The sequence below is a fragment of the Melitaea cinxia genome, chromosome 3, assembly GCF_905220565.1.
Source record: "Melitaea cinxia chromosome 3, ilMelCinx1.1, whole genome shotgun sequence".
Lineage (NCBI taxonomy): Eukaryota > Metazoa > Arthropoda > Insecta > Lepidoptera > Nymphalidae > Melitaea > Melitaea cinxia.
This window is the reverse complement of record NC_059396.1, coordinates 14,231,169-14,248,515: the sequence shown is the minus strand read 5'-3', so window position 1 is coordinate 14,248,515 and position 17,347 is coordinate 14,231,169. Positions and strand designations below refer to the sequence as shown.

At 35.7% G+C, this 17,347-nt stretch overlaps 1 protein-coding gene across 1 annotated transcript; it reads left to right on the top strand.

The window, feature by feature from the left end:
- Positions 1-3,119: 3,119 nt before the first annotated feature.
- LOC123667803 (asparagine synthetase domain-containing protein CG17486) lies at positions 3,120-14,535 on the top strand. Its single transcript, XM_045601645.1, has 8 exons — positions 3,120-3,182; positions 11,339-11,590; positions 11,999-12,170; positions 12,447-12,667; positions 12,916-13,319; positions 13,784-13,955; positions 14,027-14,268; positions 14,338-14,535. The coding sequence occupies exons 1-8, from the start codon at positions 3,120-3,122 to the stop codon at positions 14,513-14,515; spliced, it is 1,704 nt and encodes a 567-aa protein (XP_045457601.1). The 3' UTR covers positions 14,516-14,535.
- Positions 14,536-17,347: the final 2,812 nt, after the last annotated feature.

Here is a 17,347-nt window from a genome sequence, read left to right as displayed (position 1 = left end):
GGAGAAATTTCTCTATGTTCCATGACAGTGACAAAGAGTATATTAAGCATGGAGCTTTGTGCTGTATGGCTACGGCACTAAAGAATTTAGCCACCCCCTCTCTTCCCGTGGGTGTCGTAAGAGGCGACTAAGGGATAACAAGGTTCCACAACCACCTTGGAACTTAAGAAGCCGACCGATGGCGGGATAACCATCCAACTGCTGGCTTTGAAATACACAGGCCGAAGACGGGCAGCAGCGTCTTTGGTGCGACAAAGCCAGTACTGCGGTCACCAACCCGCCTGCCCAGCGTGGTGACTATGGGCAAAACACATGAGTTCACGTTATTTTTGGCGTAAACTTTTGGAGGCCTATGTCCAACAGTGGACTGTATAGGCTGTAATGATGATTGGAGAAAAATCTCCATGATATAAAGATAAGTGACTTTTACTCAAACCTTTTTTTTATGGACTGCACTTAGTGCATTGCCAATGACGAGCAGGAATTAAGAAAAATGTTCAAAAATTGAGGATTACGGACAAGAGGAATTTATGACAGGATTCAGAACAGGATAGGAAGAAACAAAATAATATATTTTATGATGAAAAGGAAAAAAAACATATATGGAATATAATATTAAATGTCTATATTATTAAGAAATATATAATCCTATACAGTTTTAAATATATCATATTTATTTCGTTCAAAATATTAGTAGAAATATAAGAAATATATTGTAGCGTAAACAAAAGGGACCCTCCGACCAGACGGAAGTTGTGTCCGGCGGGCTACTGCGCCCCGACGGTTGTTGTCGGGTTCTTGTATATATACTTAACTACTTTGAAAACTCTGATAGCGCAATGTAGCATACGTCAGTTTTTCTCTAATTACGTAGTTTCGTAATCGTTCGTATTTTCGCGTGATAGATGTCGCCACATCACTCCCCTCCGAGACCGGAGGTCGATAGTAGGTTTGACATCTTGTGATGCTTGCCGGGCCATTGGAATGTTTCAAGGCGTCGAAACCAGGTACCGCATAGTTCATGCTGCGTCGGTACTGTCTGCGGTAATGCGTAGTGGCTGACTGACACGTCGACAGGGAGAGAAGAGCGTCTCTGCTTTGTGACCGGCCGAAGAGCAGTGTGCGGTGCCAAAGTCGCTGAGAAGGCTGTGGGTGATGACCAGGAATGCGCGTTTTGCTGCATGCTGATGGTCAGGATACCCGTAGTAGTCGTGGATGCTGGCTGGCTGTGCTTGAAGCTTGAGGAAGTGATGATGACGATGAAGGTTGCGCTGCTGTTCATGCTTTGGGGTCACCAATTTGTAGCGTGCGGAAAAGGGAGGATCCTCCGACCAGACGGAAGTTGTGTCTGGCGGGCTACTGCGCCCCGACGGTTGTTGTCGGGTTCTTCTATATATACTTAACTACTTTGAAAACTCTGATAGCGCGATGTAGCATACGTCAGTTTTTCTCTAATTACGTAGTTTCGTAGTCGTTCGTATTTCGCGTGATAGATGTCGCCACAATATACTGACACAAAACACAAAAATATGGCGTCGGATCTCATCATCAAACTTTGTGTTACACTTTAACTTGCACTTTTCTGTACATCCTGGTCCCAATCGTCTTTGTCGTATAACTTTGTTATTTTTGCCTACATATTCTTTCCCTGCATTTCGTAGACTTTTTGCTACATTCGATTTCCAAAAATCTGGCTGCGCTTTCCTCTTTCTTCTAATACTTTGGTTTGATTTACTTGAAATATTTTCTTCTTTATCCTCTTCTACTGTTTCGTCTGAATCTGAGAAATCATTATTTTCAATTTGATAATTAGGATCTGCGATACTATCATCCGATGAAAAATCTTTTTTTCCCTTATCTTCTTCACTTTCAGCATTCATAGTGGTCAATTTTGGTTCCCTTTCTATTTGTAAATTACTATCTACTGCAGTCTCATCTTTCTCATTATCATTTACTGACTCTATACTTACCTCATTTTCTTTGATTTTATTTTCTAGGCTATGATCGTGGAAATCTTCTTCATTTAAATTTATCATGCTATCAGGTTCTTTATTACACTGTTCAGTTTCTCTATTTTTGGAATCGCTTGAATTACATTTTGTACAGGAAGACAAAATAAATACCAAAATAAACAGTTATTGTATTGGCATGTATTTCACAGCTGTCTTCAAGAAAAAAAAAAGCCATTGTGTAATATGTACACTCACATTTTTGTAATTCTCGGGAATCGAATCCAGGAGGAACAACACAATACATATATGAATAATATAATATCAAAAAAGTGTTTTAATTAATTGAATTCAAATATTTTCTTTTATGTGTTTTATTTCTATAATTTATATCATTTTCGATATTTTCTTCGCGACGTCTTGCATAATATAACGGTAAATTGCTTTTATATACATTGGTACCTAAAATATTTTTAATAGTTGAAATAATAAATAACATTGAGACAAACTGCAAATATTTGTACTGAACTGCAATTTAATTGTAGAGACATGTTCACTATTCGCTAAATCGTGTTGATCCTCATTTTCTTTTTTTTACTAGCCGCTTTCAACTTTTTCAAGAATAATATTCTTTCTGCCATCTCGAATAGCATCGCGAATATAAAGTTAATTGTCTAAAACAAATAATTTAACGTAAATAATTAATTTTCAATGAATATAACGTAAAAATTAACTCAATATTTCTATCTCAAATTTTTTTGAACAGAGACGCATTTCCCAATTAGAAGAAAACATACCCATTTTTTTTTCAAAAATAACGATGTTTCTTTTTTACGACAAAATAAAATCTGTCTAATTTACGTGAATATAGGCTCAAGTAAGACAATGTCCGTGTAAAATAACATAAATCATAAGCCATACCCATAGTTATTCAAGAATACAGGCGTAAATAAAAATAAAACATAAAAATATACTTACTTTTATCAAAAACAACGACTAATCACTAAATATATCACTATTCTTGAAAAATTTTCTATAACTACTGCAACCGAACTGTAAATACGTCGGTTTTTACGAGAATCAACCGTACGTTCACTCTGTTGTGATCGGCTCAACTGAAATGAGCCTTTATTTATGATATATGCTAGAATGTTTTGTCTCAACTGAATAATGACACTTCCTCTTTCTAACGAAAGTTGGCGCGAAATTGACGTTGCATCTCTGTTCACGAAGGTTCACGATAAAATATCATTGATTTATGATCGTTTGGCATACATAATTCAATTTGACAGAATTTTGAATTACGTCGATATTCTCGCAAACCAGCGAATTGTGCTGTGTCTTTTACAATGATATTTTCTCATTCAGGTGAGAATGTATATTATATTAATTATGAATTATTAATTATATCATTGTATTTTCTGATATTTTCCCTTACACCGTGGACACCGTGGTCAAACGTCAAAGTTACGGGTCAAAATTCCCAATGGTATATATATATTTCTTACCTCAATGTAGGGATGGGCAAATGAAAAAAATATATCGATATATATCGTATCGATATTTTTAAAAAGTATTGATATATACTGAATAAAAAATATCGATATTTCGATATATCGATATTTTTACTACAAATTGAAAATTAATACATATTTGGCTAGTATATTAATTTTATTACATATTATTACAATGAAGGCTTAAGTATTATGATAACAATGAAGAATATATATATTATTGTATATATGAATTACATATTATTACTAGCTGCTGTCTCGGAGAGCACGTTAAGCCGTCGGTCCCGGTTGTTATCATGTACACCTGATAGCGATCGTTACTCATAGTAGGGAATATATCCGCCAACCCGCATTGGAGCAGCGTGGTGGCTCTGGCGTTAAGCTCTGATTCTTCTCCTACGTGGGGAAAGAGGCCTATGCCCAACAGTGGTATATTACAGGCTGAAACGAACGAACTAGCTGCTGTGTCCGCGACTTCGTCAGCATGGAATTTAACAAAAAAGTTATTGTTCAGTTCGCAGTTATAAAAAAAAATGAAAAATAAAAGTAGCTTAAGTTACACCATATTACACCAGCTATCTGCTAGTGAAAGACCCGTCAAAATCAGTTCAGCTTAATGAACATGTACGCACACGTTACACCATAGATTAGCATTAGATTCACACTATGGTATTTGATCACACTTAAATTAAGTCTAAAGGGGCCTACTCAAAGCACTGCCTGCAGGGCCCTGCTTGCAGTGCCACTGCCGATCGTATTGTATGTATGCATGCAGGGCCGATATTTTAATTGTTCACCCTGTCGCAGGGCCGCAGTGTCGTTCTGCCAGCCCGACACACGATCTCCCCACTCCGTAAACTGCAATCAGGGACATGTGTAGCTAGGTCGGGCCGATTTAGACCACCATTTTGTTTACGTCGGTACATTGCGACGTTTGTCTACTTAATTTGACCTGGGGTTTGTCTTGTCAGTGGTTGTCATTTAGCAATTAATCAGTTAGTTGGTTTGGTTTTATTATATTATTTGTTTGGCTCTGTTTTCTTCAAGAAAAATGAGCCAGCGAGAAAAAGACGTGTGGAGGGACGTAATCTAATTGTATAGGGATTTGCCATGTCTTTGGAAAACTAACCACGATCATTATCATAACAAAGATATGCGGTCGCAGGCTATGTCGCTTTTACATGAAAAATATAAAACTTTTTTACACCAGTGCTTCCTTTTTTTCTTTTGAACGCTACAACTACTCAATACAGTCAAACCCAATGCTATTTTTTGGTGTTTGAATAATGTAGGAGCCATTTATAAAAACTGACGAATTTAGGCAAGGACAAAGAGAACACAAGTGAACACGACAACGTATGCCGCGTAAATGATTTGCAGTGCTTTGTGGAGCAACATCCTCTGCGGCAGTAACTGCAAGCAGGCCCTGCAGGCAGTGCCACTGCCGATCGTATTGTTTGTATGCATGCAGGGCCGATATTTTAATTGTTCACCCTGTCGCAGGGCCGCAGTGTCGTTCTGCCAGCCCAACACACGATCTCCCTACTCCGTAAACTGCAATCAGGGACATGTGTAGCTCGGTCGGGCCGATTTAGACCACCATTTTGTATACGTCTGTACATTGCGACGTTTGTCTACTCTATTTGATCTGTGATTTTTCTTACATAGTAACTGTGGAGAGGTCATTGATCTAAATTTCAAGTCTTCATAACTGGCCCAGTAGCAAGGAATCTTAAAGTAACAATTAATCTTTCTCTTGCGCTTACAGTATCTCTCATCAAAATACTTTTTTTTTCAATTAGTGGTGTCACCATTTGCAATAAATCTTAAAAGACTGATTCATCTATTCTAAGATAGTTCTTATAGTCATGAGGTTCTAATTCTTTCAATAAATTGGCGTGACTCAATGTCTTACGCAGTAGTAACCATTTTTTACACCAGTGCTTCCTTTTTTTCTTTTGAACGCTACAAGTACTCAATACAGTCAAACCCAATGCTATTTTTTGGTGTTTGAATAATGTAGGAGCCATTTATAAAAACTGACGACTTTAGGCAAGGACAAAGAGACTGCAGGGCCTGCTTGCAGCTACTGCCGCAGAGGATGTTGCTCCACAAAGCACTGCAAATCATTTACGCGGCATACGTTGTCGTGTTCACTTGTGTTCTCTTTGTCCTTGCCTAAATTCGTCAGTTTTTATAAATGGCTCCTACATTATTCAAACACCAAAAAATAGCATTGGGTTTGGCTGTATTGAGTACTTGTAGCGTTCAAAAGAAAAAAAGGAAGCACTAGTGTAAAAAAGTTTTATATTTTTCATGTAAAAGCGACATAGCCTGCGACCGCATATCTTTATTATGATAATGATCGTGGTTAGTTTTCCAAAGACATGGCAAATCCCTATACAATTAGATTACGTCCCTCCACACGTCTTTTTCTCGCTGGCTCATTTTTCTTGAAGAAAACAGAGCCAAACAAATAATATAATAAAACCAAAGCAACTAACCACCAACTAACTTATTAATTGCTAAATGACAACCACTGACAAGACAAACCCCAGGTCAAATTAAGTAGACAAACGTCGCAATGTACCGACGTAAACAAAATGGTGGTCTAAATCGGCCCGACCGAGCTACACATGTCCCTGATTGCAGTTTACGGAGTGGGGAGATCGTGTGTCGGGCTGGCAGAACGACACTGCGGCCCTGCGACAGGGTGAACAATTAAAATATCGGCCCTGCATGCATACATACAATACGATCGGCAGTGGCACTGCAAGCAGGGCCCTGCAGGCAGTGCTTTGAGTAGGCCCCTTTAAGGGGCCTACTCAAAGCACTGCATGCAGGGCCTGCTTGCAGTTACTGCCGCAGAGGATGTTGCTCCACAAAGCACTGCAAATCATTTACGCGGCATACGTTGTCGTGTTCACTTGTGTTGTCTTTGTCCTTGCCTAAATTCGTCAGTTTTTATAAATGGCTCCTACATTATTCAAACACCAAAAAATAGCATTGGGTTTGACTGTATTGAGTACTTGTAGCGTTCAAAAGAAAAAAAGGAAGCACTGGTGTAAAAAAGTTTTATATTTTTCATGTAAAAGCGACATAGCCTGCGACCGCATATCTTTGTTATGATAATGATCGTGGTTGGTTTTCCAAAGACATGGCAAATCCCTATACAATTAGATTACGTCCTTCCACACGTCTTTTTCTCGCTGGCTCATTTTTCTTGAAGAAAACAGAGCCAAACAAATAATATAATAAAACTAAACCAACTAACCACCAACTAACTGATTAATTGCTAAATGACAACCACTGACAAGACAAACCCCAGGTCAAATAGAGTAGACAAACGTCGCAATGTACCGACGTAAACAAAATGGTGGTCTAAATCGGCCCGACCGAGCTACACATGTCCCTGATTGCAGTTTACGGAGTGGGGAGATCGTGTGTCGGGCTGGCAGAACGACACTGCGGCCCTGCGACAGGGTGAACAATTAAAATATCGGCCCTGCATGCATACATACAATACGATCGGCAGTGGCACTGCAAGCAGGGCCCTGCAGGCAGTGCTTTGAGTAGGCCCCTTAAAAGGGGCCTACTCAAAGCACTGCATGCAGGGCCTGCTTGCAGTTACTGCCGCAGAGGATGTTGCTCCACAAAGCACTGCAAATCATTTACGCGGCATACGTTGTCGTGTTCACTTGTGTTGTCTTTGTCCTTGCTTAAATTCGTCAGTTTTTATAAATGGCTCCTACATTATTCAAACACCAAAAAATAGCATTGGGTTTGACTGTATTGAGTACTTGTAGCGTTCAAAAGAAAAAAAGGAAGCACTGGTGTAAAAAAGTTTTATATTTTTCATGTAAAAGCGACATAGCCTGCGACCGCATATCTTTGTTATGATAATGATCGTGGTTGGTTTTCCAAAGACATGGCAAATCCCTATACAATTAGATTACGTCCTTCCACACGTCTTTTTCTCGCTGGCTCATTTTTCTTGAAGAAAACAGAGCCAAACAAATAATATAATAAAACTAAACCAACTAACCACCAACTAACTGATTAATTGCTAAATGACAACCACTGACAAGACAAACCCCAGGTCAAATAGAGTAGACAAACGTCGCAATGTACCGACGTAAACAAAATGGTGGTCTAAATCGGCCCGACCGAGCTACACATGTCCCTGATTGCAGTTTACGGAGTGGGGAGATCGTGTGTCGGGCTGGCAGAACGACACTGCGGCCCTGCGACAGGGTGAACAATTAAAATATCGGCCCTGCATGCATACATACAATACGATCGGCAGTGGCACTGCAAGCAGGGCCCTGCAGGCAGTGCTTTGAGTAGGCCCCTTTAAGGGGGCCTACTCAAAGCACTGCCTGCAGGGCCTGCTTGCAGTTACTGCCGCAGAGGATGTTGCTCCACAAAGCACTGCAAATCATTTACGCGGCATACGTTGTCGTGTTCAGTTGTGTTCTCTTTGTCCTTGCCTAAATTCGTCAGTTTTTATAAATGGCTCCTACATTATTCAAACACCAAAAAATAGCATTGGGTTTGACTGTATTGAGTACTTGTAGCGTTCAAAAAAAAAAAAGGAAGCACTGGTGTAAAAAAGTTTAATATTTTTCATGTAAAAGCGACATAGCCTGCGACCGCATATCTTTGTTATGATAATGATCGTGGTTAGTTTTCCAAAGACATGGCAAATCCCTATACAATTAGATTACGTCCCTCCACACCTCTTTTTCTCGCTGGCTCATTTTTCTTGAAGAAAACAGAGCCAAACAAATCTTTAATATAAAAATGAGTCGCTGAATGTGTTGCTAAGCGCAAAACTCGAGAACGGTTGGACCGATTTCGCTAATTCTTTTTTTTTAAATATTCCTTGAAGTACGAGGATGGTTCTTACGGAGAGAAAAATTCAAAAAAAAAAATTTAAATTTCCTGAAAAAGTCTAAAAACAACACTTTTCTATACTCCCATACAAAAGATTTGTGATAATACTTAAAAGTCAATTTAAACTTTAATACCATACGATAAAGTTTGTGTTAGGCGATACGAAGTTCGCCGGGTCAGCTAGTAATATAATAAAACCAAACCAACTAACCACCAACTAACTGATTAATTGCTAAATGACAACCACTGACAAGACAAACCCCAGGTCAAATAGAGTAGACAAACGTCGCAATGTACCGACGTAAACAAAATGGTGGTCTAAATCGGCCCGACCGAGCTACACATGTCCCTGATTGCAGTTTACGGAGTGGGGAGATCGTGTGTCGGGCTGGCAGAACGACACTGCGGCCCTGCGACAGGGTGAACAATTAAAATATCGGCCCTGCATGCATACATACAATACGATCGGCAGTGGCACTGCAAGCAGGGCAGGGCAGGGGATATTTTAATTGTTCACCCTGTCGCAGGGCCGCAGTGTCGTTCTGCCAGCCCGACACACGATCTCCCCACTCCGTAAACTGCAATCAGGGACATGTGTAGCTCGGTCGGGCCGATTTAGACCACCATTTTGTTTACGTCGGTACATTGCGACGTGGGTTTGTCTTGTCAGTGGTTGTCATTTAGCAATTAATCAGTTAGTTGGTGGTTAGTTGGTTTGGTTTTATTATATTACTAGCTGACCCGGCGAACTTCGTATCGCCTAACACAAACTTTATCGTCTGGTATTAAAGTTCAAATTGACTTTTAAGTATTATCACAAATCTTTTGTATGGGAGTATAGAAAAGTGTTGTTTTTAGACTTTTTCAGGAAATTTAAATTTTTTTGTTGAATTTTTCTCTCCGTAAGAACCATCCTCGTACTTCAAGGAATATTTTAAAAAAAGAATTAGCGAAATCGGTCCAACCGTTCTCGAGTTCTGCGCTTAGCAACACATTCAGCGATTCATTTTTATATTATAGATTTGTTTGGCTCTGTTTTCTTCAAGAAAAATGAGCCAGCGAGAAAAAGACGTGTGGAGGGACGTAATCTAATTGTATAGGGATTTGCCATGTCTTTGGAAAACTAACCACGATCATTATCATAACAAAGATATGCGGTCGCAGGCTTATGTCGCTTTTACATGAAAAATATAAAACTTTTTTACACCAGTGCTTCCTTTTTTTCTTTTGAACGCTACAAGTACTCAATACAGTCAAACCCAATGCTATTTTTGGTGTTTGAATAATGTAGGAGCCATTTATAAAAACTGACGAATTTAGGCAAGGACAAAGAGAACACAAGTGAACACGACAACGTATGCCGCGTAAATGATTTGCAGTGCTTTGTGGAGCAACATCCTCTGCGGCAGTAACTGCAAGCAGGCCCTGCAGGCAGTGCTTTGAGTAGGCCCCTTTAAGAAACTACCCATAGACATGTTTTTTGGTTGCGTTCACAAACTACAGAGGGATATAGACAGCACTAATACCAAAACTCGCAAACTCTCGCGCGCTCTGTTTTATATTCATTTACAGATAAAACGGACCATATGTTGAAATAAAAGTAGAATACATAATTCATTTAAAATATAATATAGTTTAAAAAAATATCGACTTCGATATTAAAAATAAATAGCGATTATCGATATTTTGAAATTAAAAATATCGCCGATATTTATCGATATTTTTTTGAAAAAATATCGATATTTCGATATATCGATATTTGGTGCCCTTCCCTACCTCAATGCAAAAATCCACTCTCCGTCTTCGTCAGTGTTGCCGTTTTAGCCATTTTGTGGCTAGATCTAGCGGATTTTCAACGGTTTTAGCCAAAAAACAATCCATTTTAGCCACCAAAATAAATCTAGCTACTTCTAGCTGCTTTTTAGATTGTTAATACATACATATTTTTATTACTATAAAAAGTCTACCGACTAATACATACCACCATACGGTACCAATACTACCAAACTAAAATACATAATTAATTTTAGGCAGCACCAATAATGTCCGCTTTATGGCAGGGGGCTTCCCGAATGAATGTTTATCTTTAACGTAATTTAGGTTTCGATCGAATGAAAATGGACCGTATTGCTATTGCTGTTGAGCCTAGTTTGTTTTGCATAACGTCAATACTACTCGTGTCAAAATGTCAAACGGAGCTCAATGTTGTTATTGTTTACGCATACGCAACACGCATTTTTTTTTAAATTAAAGCGTGTGAAACCGCGGGGCACAGCTAGTAATATACTAATAGTTAGTAATTCAAAGTAAAGTAAAGTCGTCGTAGTTTTTTTAGGTGTATTTCAAAACTAATTCAAGTTCCACTGAGTCACATTATGCTCTGTAATTGGAAAACGCACACTTTAGCCACTTCTAGCGGAATTTCGAAAGTGATTTATTTACAAAACTGGCAACTTTTTTCTTTGATGTAGCCACAAACTAGATTGTCCTAACGGCAACACTGGTCTTCGTTCATCCATTGTCAAAAGCACAGAGTACATTATATATGGTCAAAAGCAGCTAAAATATGAAAAAAAAAAAATACGTAATTATATTTCGTGGTTATATTCGTGTCCCACTGGCACAATTGAGTCTGAAACCCATTAAATCAATCACTCGATTAATCAACACTTTTTGATAATTGACATGTAATTGACATGTTTATACTTTTTTAATACTTACTGTGTTAATATAAGAAGAAAGTAATTCGCCGATTTATTAAAAACTTTTTCTTTATCTCTCATTATATGTATTCGATTAAACAATAATTTATTTATTTTTCTTGTAAAATTATTATTTTGAACATGTGTGGAATTTTTTGTGAAATTCGAAATTCCAAGCAGTCAGTCTTTCATGTTTGTATTTCTTTTTAATAAAATTATTTAGCGTGAACGTAACATATCTTTCTCATTGTTTTATTCATTATTCTTATTTTTTTAGGATGATCACATTATACAAAGCTTAAAAAATAGAGGTCCAGATTGCACGCATTTCATTAATATCGAAGTTAACAATACAATAAGTCTATACATGTGCGGTACTGTGTTATGGATGCAAGGTGTTTTACTTACAAAGCAGCCTGTTGAGAATGATCACGGTGTTCTATTATTTAATGGTGATATTTTTTACCATAAATGGTCTATTAATCAAAATTTAAGTGACACACAAATCTTGTTAGACAAGTTAAGTAATGTAAGTTTTATAAATTATATATTTTTTAATACACCTTAATACAGGTATAACATCCTGACAAGGATAATATAATGGTTTCTTTATATTTTAAACTTTGTTTTGAATAAATTGAAATCAAAAATTACTTTAGTAGGCTTCAAAAGCACTTTTCCTCAAGCTATATGTATATATTTTAACTAATTAATTACAGCTAAAAGTGAAGCTATCACAGATTCAGAATGTAATTTTTAATTGCAGAGAAGAATCGGCAAAAATTCCATAGTTTTTCTTTAAAAAAAAGAAACTATTTTAGTAAAAAATTGGTAATATCTCGCATGAAATACAGTGCCACTAAATTCACAAAATAATTTGTTTTTGTTGCTAACATAATGCAATTTGTTCATTACAACCACACGTTATGTATTTCAGTGTTCCTCTTCTCAAGAAATTATTTCAACTGTAAAATCATTTAAGGGCCCATTTAGCTTAGTCTATTATGACAAGCAAAGACAAATTCTATATTTTTCAAGAGACAGAATTGGACGTAACTCCTTACTTTTCCATAAAACTGATAACTCTTACATTATTAGTAGTGTATTGGGTAAGTTCACACAGTTTTTTACTTTCTTGTGTTCAATTTACAAAATGAAACCTTAAAAGTATTATATGTACATTTAAATAAAATTTGAGTTACTAGAAATATAATTTAGTATTAAAATAATATCTATAAAATTTAATTACTGAGAGTCTTTTATTCTGAGTCAGCCTAAATTATTATTAATATTATTTTATAAAGTACTAAATATTTTATTCTGATCTGGCAGTGCTACTTATGCAGTATGCCTCCATCATAATTTTTATGTAATTTACTTTATAGGTAGAAAATATCCCTGCATTGAAATATCAGCTGCCTACATTTATGAACTCGAAATATGTAAAAACCAGTTAACTTTGTATTCTTGGAAGAACAGTATTGACATTACCAGTATGTATTCACTCAATGATTGGCTACAAATAGCTCAAGAACAACAATATTTAACAGACGATGAGCTTGTTGCTGACATTGGAAATGTTCAAGATTTTAATGTAACTGATGAGGTTTGTATAAAAAATATTAAACTACAACAATCACCTAAAATATCAACTAATTACTATGCATTTTGGTGCGGTGTTTAACCCCACGTAATTTCTGATCTCTGAAGAATGTGAATAAAAAGTTGCCTATGCGTTAAATAACACAAGTTTTATGACAACTAGTTAAGTTCAGTTCTAGTACTTTCGCATTTAGAATATTAGTAGGATTATAAAAGCTTAAAATAACAAAAACAAATTTTTTAATATTTCAGGAAGATATTGTAAAAGAAATAGAAGATATTACTAAGTGTGAGAAAAACAAATTAATAATAATGAAAAAATTGTTATTAAATCGTATAATTTTAAAAACAGTTGAAGATATATCAAAATTATTAGAAAAAAGTGTAAAAGTTCGAATTGAAACACAACCACAAAGATGTAAAAACTGCATAAATAATGATGAGTCATGCAGTCACTGTACAACAGGAATATTATTTTCCGGTGGTTTAGATTGTACCGTTCTAGCACTAATTGCAGATAAATATGTACCAAAAGATCAACCAATTGACCTTATAAATGTTGCATTTAAGAATAACAATAATGACTCTTATGATGTGCCAGATAGAATAACTGGCAGGCAATCATTTCAAGAACTTAAAACAATTTGTAGTTTAAGGTAATTAGTTGTAAATACAAAACATCAAATATTTTTTATTTCAAGCATTTCAATTATAAAAGCAAATACAATAGTAAGTAGCAAGACAAGATTGACAAGTAGTTGTTACGGTTGTGAAAGGATTTTTTATGTTAAAGGATATAATCATATTATTAATAAGGTATTAGTTAATAAGTTATTAGCAAAATAAATATCACAATTGTTTGTACTACTATACAAAAATTAATAAATCGCTCTAGCAGCAAAACATACAGGTTCTGTTCTAATACTTTTTAATATTGTGTCCATTAGGATTTATTAGGTATTTATACCTTTCTTTACTTTTTGCCAAGTTTTCACTATTTTTTATATATTTTAGATAAATTAATTAATGAAGGTTTCATTTAAATAAATAAATGTTATATAAGGTAAATATTATAAATAAAATAATATTATTATTAAATGAATATTATAAAATATTTTAGGAAATGGAATTTTCGGGAAGTAAATATACCCAGAGAAAAATTAGAGAAATATCAATGTTCAATAATTGGAGATCTCGTGTATCCAAGACGTACTGTATTAGATGAAAGTCTTGGATCAGCTTTTTGGTTTGCTGCACTAGGAGAAGATGAATTAGATGTATCACCTTGTAGGGTAATTTCTCATTTAAACATTTATTACCTACAAATTAAAAGTATTATTGCATATCAAAGATGTCTTTTTAGGTACTGCTGCTAGGATCTGGTGCTGATGAATTATTTGGTGGTTACATGAGACATAGACAAGCATTTAGACGTCGTGGTTGGGTTGGTTTAGCTCAAGAATTGGAAAAGGATTGGAAGAGAATTTCATATAGAAATCTTGCAAGAGATAACAGGGTAATATGTGATCATGGCAGGCAGCCAAGGATGCCATATTTGGATGAAGACCATATTGATTATGTATTAAAACTAAAACCATGGCTTAAGTACGTATATTTAATGGTATTGAAAAGTTCAACAACAGTAGGTTGTAACATTTTAAGATTTTATTTCAGATGCTTTCCGAGTGACAAGCTGGAATGTGGATTTGGTGACAAGTTGATATTAAGACTTGTATCACTACATCTAGGACTAACTAAAGTAGTATCTCTTCCAAAACGAGCTCTGCAATTTGGCTCAAGAATTGCCAACAAAAAAGAAAAAGGAAGCGATTTATCTAAAACATTTTTATAAATAAATAAGGATATTAGAAATATTTTTGTTTAATATTTGGTTTTTTTTAATAAATAAATGTTTTAATTATTCATTAAAGATGGGCTTAAATTACTTACATCTGAAACTATTGAGAATAGCTAAAAATATTTTTTACGCGCAACGGGCAAATTTTCATAAAACTGGCACAGCATTTCATTAAATCTATAAAATATCTTTCAAAATTAATCAAAAGGAGGGAAGGTATAAGTAAGACCTTTACCCTGCACAGAAACCAGAAACGAATTCAGGGTCTCTGATGGTATGAAATGAGGTACATATATATATATATATATATATATATATATATATATATATATATATATATATTGATAGGATTATAATTATTATAAGATCTCAGATCCTAGACCGTCTAGGTAAATCTCATGGTGGGGGGTCAATCGCAGTCTTATTTGTTGTCCTCTTATATAGAGCAACATGGAGGGGAATAGCCATACACAGGCGTTCCCCTCTGTCAAAGTATAAGTCCAAGTGGTCCTACGCGAACAATAAAACTAGTTGGAACCGCACTAAACTAAATCTAGTTGCGCGATTGAATTAACGTCCTTCAAAAAAATGTCGAATTGTTCTGTTTTTTGCTGCAAAAAGAGATCGCCACGTCAAATTTACTAAAAAAATGGCGTGACCTTTTATATGTAAGTATTTTTTACTCACATTATTACTGTATATTTCTTAATTACAAATGTTATCGGTCGTGTAGTTTCGGATTTGTTTATCAAACACAGGCCGTTCGCCCTCATACAATATGCGGATCGGTCGAGCGACTGATCCGAGTATTTCCGTGAAGTTGCTGTCGCCGAGCGATAGTGTTTTTACCGGTTTGTTTGTAGATCGTTATCGATAAAAAAGGCAAAGAAGACATTTTTGAGACCTTGATTTATTTCTAATATAATATTGCGAGCTAAATTTTAATATACATAGTTTTATAATAAAATAACATTAAATCTATAAAAATAAATAAAATTGGAGTGTATGTTTGTAATATTAAAATAACCGCTTTTTACTAAATGCAGATGGATGTATACACGGTTCATATAACAAAATAACATTTTTTACAATTTTTGTCTGTCTGTTCCGGCTAATCTCTGAAACGGCTGGACCGATTTTGACGGGACTTTCACTGGCTGATAGCCGATGTAATAAGGAGTAACATAGGCTACTTTCTAGAAGTTTATTTATTTTAAAATTCTGCGAATTAATTTTTTTTTGTTAAATTCCACACGAACTAAATCACGGGTACAGCTAGTTAAATATAATACAATACTTACGAGTATCAACACATTTTACTAGAATGACTTAGCGTATGTTCCAATATGCACTGCGAGCACTGCACAGTGCTATCACTGTAGAAAAATTCGTTCCGTTATGGACTACCAGTGTACTGTAGCAGTACCCTAGAGAAATATATGACATCATAAATCGCCGCCTTATTCTATTGTGAGCACTGGCGTTTTCAATGTAAGGTATAGTTCGCGTCATGTAAAAAGAACGCTGAAAGAAACTGGCGGGGGTGCGTTTGCGCATGGGTATACTCGCGCACAAAAGTACGACTGTTTTATGTTTTAATTGGGCTTTCACTTGCGGCTTCGTATAATGGTTATTGGTAGGTACATTAAAGAATACTAGAAATAATAGTGCGAATAATTCGGACTAAATAAGTATAATAATTATCACTTTACAAAATTACAATTTTTTTTAAACAAAAGCAATAACAAATTGTTTAGTTATTGAAATGTCGTATTCAAAAATATTAATTATCTGTACTCTCGATATTCGTATCTTAATAGTTTTTATGTGTTTAAAATGATAAATTGATATTATTTTGTTTTTTAGTGAAATAAATAATAGATAAATGGAGTTTTACAAGTGTCCGTATGCTCATGTGTTGTGAAAGTGAGTGATAAATGCGGAAAAAACGTGAATTACGATTGACAGTGGTTTGTTTTTTTTTTTTATATGTCACTAGGTCGGCAAACAAGCTTACGGCTCACCTGATGGTAAGCGATTACCGTAGCCTATAGACACCTGCAACACCAGAAGCATCGTAAGCGCGTTGCCGACCCAATCCCCAATCCCCCCCCAGGAGCTCTGGTCACCTTACTCACCAACAGGAACACAATACTGCTTGAAAACAGTATTATTTTGCTGTGATCTTCTGTAAGGTCGAGGTACTACCCCAGTCGGGCTGCTCCGTATTTTGAACAGGAAATTCCTGCTGTGCCCTACCTCAGTTGTTTACCAAATAAGACTGTTCCAAAAAATGGACAGTACGAAAAAGTTTTTTCAAGAGTTGGCAGCACTGTAAATCGCCTTTGCGCATTTTGACAACCAGCGTTCTTTTTACATGACGTGAAATTTAAACTCTACAATACAGTCCATTCACAGTTTTTTTACCTCTGACAGATGTCATAATATGTTTTCTTTATGTTGGCTAGACTTGCGCAAAACAGTGCGTCAAAATGTAATGTAATATTATTATACATTACATTTCGTACTGAGTAATATGGCATCACACCATAACACCGAACATTACCCGAAATGTGTACTGTTCGGCGTGAGATATTTCTTATGAAATGCTATATATCACGTAATTGTCATCACGCCAAACATTCCATGAGATTTTGTACTTATAGTATGTTTAAGTGTACGGTGTTCGGTGTACTACGTAGCAGACCAAACATCACTTTAGCATAAAAATGGTAAATGAGAGGTGGAAACTGGCTAAAAATTCATAATATTTGTTTTGTTTTTTTTTTTGTTTGGTTTTCAAAAGTTTGTTCTAAAATTAGCTTT

Coding starts and splice junctions, on each gene's coding strand:
- LOC123667803 (XM_045601645.1), top strand. CDS start 3,120: ATGACACTTCCTCTTTCTAACGAAAGTTGGCGCGAAATTGACGTTGCA. Junction 12,668..12,915: donor ATTTTAATGTAACTGATGAG/GTTTGTATAAAA, acceptor TTAATATTTCAG/GAAGATATTGTAAAAGAAAT. Junction 13,320..13,783: donor AAAACAATTTGTAGTTTAAG/GTAATTAGTTGT, acceptor AAAATATTTTAG/GAAATGGAATTTTCGGGAAG.